General features: G+C 37.9%; 1 protein-coding gene across 1 annotated transcript; it reads left to right on the top strand.

The window, feature by feature from the left end:
* On the top strand, nucleotides 1-3,753 carry LOC116159515. Its single transcript, XM_031472505.1, has 4 exons — nucleotides 1-217; nucleotides 273-368; nucleotides 3,242-3,381; nucleotides 3,444-3,753. Exons 1-4 carry the CDS (start codon nucleotides 162-164, stop codon nucleotides 3,620-3,622), a joined length of 471 nt encoding a protein of 156 aa, XP_031328365.1. The 5' UTR covers nucleotides 1-161; the 3' UTR covers nucleotides 3,623-3,753.

The following is a 3,753-nucleotide window of genomic DNA, read 5'->3' as shown; positions in this document are numbered from 1 at the left end:
AATGCTTTCCAACCATACCAAATAGCATTACATTTAGGTTAGTAATTATCGTGCAAATCAAAAAAAGTGGGGAACAGTACTACTTAACGGATAATAATCTGTTCCCCCACTCGCCGAAAAAAGTGTTACCGGGTAATAATAAACCACTCCAGGCGCCGTTGATGGATGGTGACCAATGTAGTGTCATTACCATCCATTCGGATAACTCAACAGTCAAGTAAGTATCATTACTTTTGCCTTTGAATTTATGTAGCAATGATAATTTGTTATAGAACTCCTGCCAACCTGTGGGAGAATTTTGATGTGGAGTTAGTAATGGCGCAATTAGACGGAGGTGACGCTGCGGACCATTTATACTCCAGCGAACGGTTAGTATAAAAGTTTATGTTTCATGAGATATAATAATAATAATAATGTTTGAAAGTACAAGAACACACCTATATGTCTGTGAAGTTGGCCTGGATAAAATAGCCCGGCAGCATCGCATCATGCTAGATCGTTAGTGGCTCATAAGTTAACATAAGGGCTCAAACAGTTTTCTCAAAATAATTTTTTTTTTGTTCGGGTCAACTTCACGTTTGCCCGGACAATGACTCCAATTTGCATCAAATTTTATAGATCGTTAGTGCTTTGTTAGTGCTTATTAGTGCCTCATAAGTTAACGTAAGGGCTCAAACCGTTTTCTCAAAAAAAATTTTTTTTATTCTGCTCAACTTCACGTTTACCCGGACAATGACTCCAATGTGCATCAAATTTTGTAGATCGTTAGTGCTTTGTTAATGCGTATTAGTGCTTCATAATTCAACGTTAGGACTCAAACCGTTTTCTCAGAATACTTTTTTATTTGTTTGAGCTAACTTCACGCTTTCTCGGACAATGACTCCAATTTGCATCGAATTTTGTAAATTGTTAGTGCTTGGTCAGTGCCTGTTGGTGCTTCATAATTCAACGTTAAGAGACAAACCGTTTTTTTAATTTTTTTTTGTTTGGACCCACTTCACTTTTGCTCGAACAGTACCTTTCCAACAAATAAAATTGTACCTATACGTAATATATCGTACGATTAAATAAATTAAGACATTACAAATTGACATTTGTATCCAAATACAAGAAAGACATAAAGATGCAAAACTAAAATAGTTAATGTGAAGAGCAAAATATATGTAACAATTTCAGTGAAATTATAGTCTATTTTATGCTCCAAATATAGAATTCCACAAAACAAGTTTACCTAACATAAATAGATAATGTGTACCTACTTAATTACATATCGATATTAAACAACAGAAGCAAATACAAATATAATTAGAATTTAAACAATCTAAGAGTCCATCTCCATTAATGAAAAGTGTTGTGGCAGTAGTCAAAGTGGCCTGATCAGTGCCAACTTCCGTTGCCGAACATAAAAAATATTTATTTATTTTGAAATTGACATTTCAGATTTAACCGAGGATTTAACTGTTCAGGTTCTGCGGTATCCTTGGCGGTACAAATTGATATGTACTGTTCATAACTTGACGGTGTTTCTTTAATCTTTCTTTTCTCTAATAAGGTATAACTTCTTAACAAATGATGGTTTTTTAACAAGTTACATGTAGTAATTAGAGAAAAATTTTTAAAAAAGAATAACTGTTTTTGAGCATACTAACTAACTTATTACTATGTAGGTACACAAAAGTGCAGGACGCAGACATTAGCACGCAGAGATTGGAATGGGACGCAGAGATTGGAATGGGACACGGACATTAGGGCGCAGGCATCTGGACGCGGACATTAGGACGCAGACATTACGACGCAGACACTGATGGGGCGCGGACATTAGGACACAGATCCTAGGCTAGGACTAGACGTTGTAGCGCATACACAGATGAAATAAGTAGAATAACATTGGTTTACTTTAGTTATACCTTTTATTGTCCTACCTGCGACCTAATCTCTGCTTTGTATGGTGATCTACATGATGCTTGCGTTCTAATGTCTGCGGTCTATTCCCTTCGCGGTCTACTGTCTTGCAATCCAATGCCATAGCGCCGGAATTTCGTTTCAAAGGCAAAAATTTGTTTGGTAAATTTTAGAGCAAACCGTTTTTTTCATAATTTTTACGTTTTGCGTTTTTATTCAGTACTTGCCTTACATGATATGTAGCAAAATATGTTGTTAATAGTTTTCATCATTTGAATAAGAACTTTCTCGGAGCACTTAGTGTACCGTGTCGTTCTAAAGACTTTCTATTGGCCCATTTTAAATTATTTTGGATATATAATTCTTAACTATTACATTTAGCAAAATAATTAATTCTACTACTGTTTTAATAAATTTTATCACCCAACAATGCTGTTAGTATGTTACGACACTGGCAGGTAAGCCTTGGTGACAAATCGTCACCGTTTTATTGAAAGTATTACCTGTCCTCTCTCTTTCCTAGTCTAAGGCTATAGACATATTCAGGCTACACTACAGCACTTGATTAAGAAAGCAGACTCGTCTGCCATTTTGGAGCCCACTGACAGTCTGTCAGATATAACGCTGTGTTGTTTGATCGTTATGGTGTGGTATGTTGCCAAGGTAACTTACTGTCATGAGAAGCACGTGTTTTGCAAGCGTCAATTATCAGTGGGCTCCAAAATGGTGGACGAGTCAGTTGTGGTATATATAGTAGCTATAGACTACACAATTACGTCACCGTCCGGACCGTCAAAATTTGTAAACGAGAATATTTTACGTTTCGTTGACGATGCGGTAACGGAACGGTGATGGTACGTATAGATGAATCGCGCTGCATGTCAATGTGAAAAGAGCTACGCCAAAAATGAACTTTGTCCCCAACAGGAAAATGTATTTTAAGAAAGCGGTTTGGGTTCTAACGTTGAATTCTAAAGCACTAACGATTTATAAAATTTGATGCAAATTGGAGTCATTGTCCGGGAAAACGTGAAGTTGACTCGAATCAATAAAAAAATTATTCTGAGAAAACTGTTGGGGTTCTAACGTTAAATTATGAAGCACCAACAAGCACTGACCAAGCACTAACGATTTACAAAATTTGATGCAAATTGGAGTCATTGTCCGGATAAACGTGAAGTTAGCCCGAACAAGTAAATAAGGTATTCTGAGAAAACGGTTTGAGTCCTAAAGTTGAATTATGAAGCACTAATAAGCACTAACGATCTAGCATGGTGCGATGCTGCCGGGCTATTTTATCCAGGCCAACTTCACAGACATCACACCTATTTCTTTGTAGAGTTGTCCCAACGCCACATCTATCCGAACGGCAGAAGTCTCCCACTCCACCAGCAGAATTTCGCGCTCCTCTTCCACCTCTAGGCAGGTCGGAAAGTCCGAAGACGAACCGGTCGATCCCAGGGTGTGTGCGAAGAGACGGTAAGGTGTTAAAAAAAAATGAAATCGAATAAACTAAAAATTTGTTTCATCAATTGTTACAGGCGTAAATGCGGCGGAAAAAATCTCGAAACCTTGCTGCAAAACACTCAAAGGCTGGAGGATGGGTACACACCCGAGATGCCGCCCACTTCGGCTGTATCAAATGCTGCAGCGCGGGAGATTGCGTCTTAGGCACATCAACTCCTGCAGAAAATTTTTGAGAGGTATGCCGACCAATTAAAACAGACGCAGGCAAGAAACATCGCAGTTGGAACGGCAAGTGGAGGAATCTCAGATGGAAGAATGCAAAATCGAAGGGGACGTGCGTTATATTTTGAAGTTTTGTACATTTTTGTGCTAGAAAATATACTA

The sequence above is a fragment of the Photinus pyralis genome, unplaced genomic scaffold (assembly GCF_008802855.1).
Source record: "Photinus pyralis isolate 1611_PpyrPB1 unplaced genomic scaffold, Ppyr1.3 Ppyr1.4_LG1, whole genome shotgun sequence".
Lineage (NCBI taxonomy): Eukaryota > Metazoa > Arthropoda > Insecta > Coleoptera > Lampyridae > Photinus > Photinus pyralis.
This window is presented reverse-complemented; position numbering and strand designations above follow the sequence as displayed.

Bases quoted from the DNA above. Each gene is read 5' to 3' on its own strand.
- LOC116159515 (XM_031472505.1), top strand. From the start codon at position 162: ATGGATGGTGACCAATGTAGTGTCATTACCATCCATTCGGATAACTCA. The intron at 218-272 runs GTAAGTATCATT...AATTTGTTATAG, and splicing joins TCGGATAACTCAACAGTCAA to AACTCCTGCCAACCTGTGGG. The intron at 3,382-3,443 runs GTAAGGTGTTAA...CAATTGTTACAG, and splicing joins AGGGTGTGTGCGAAGAGACG to GCGTAAATGCGGCGGAAAAA.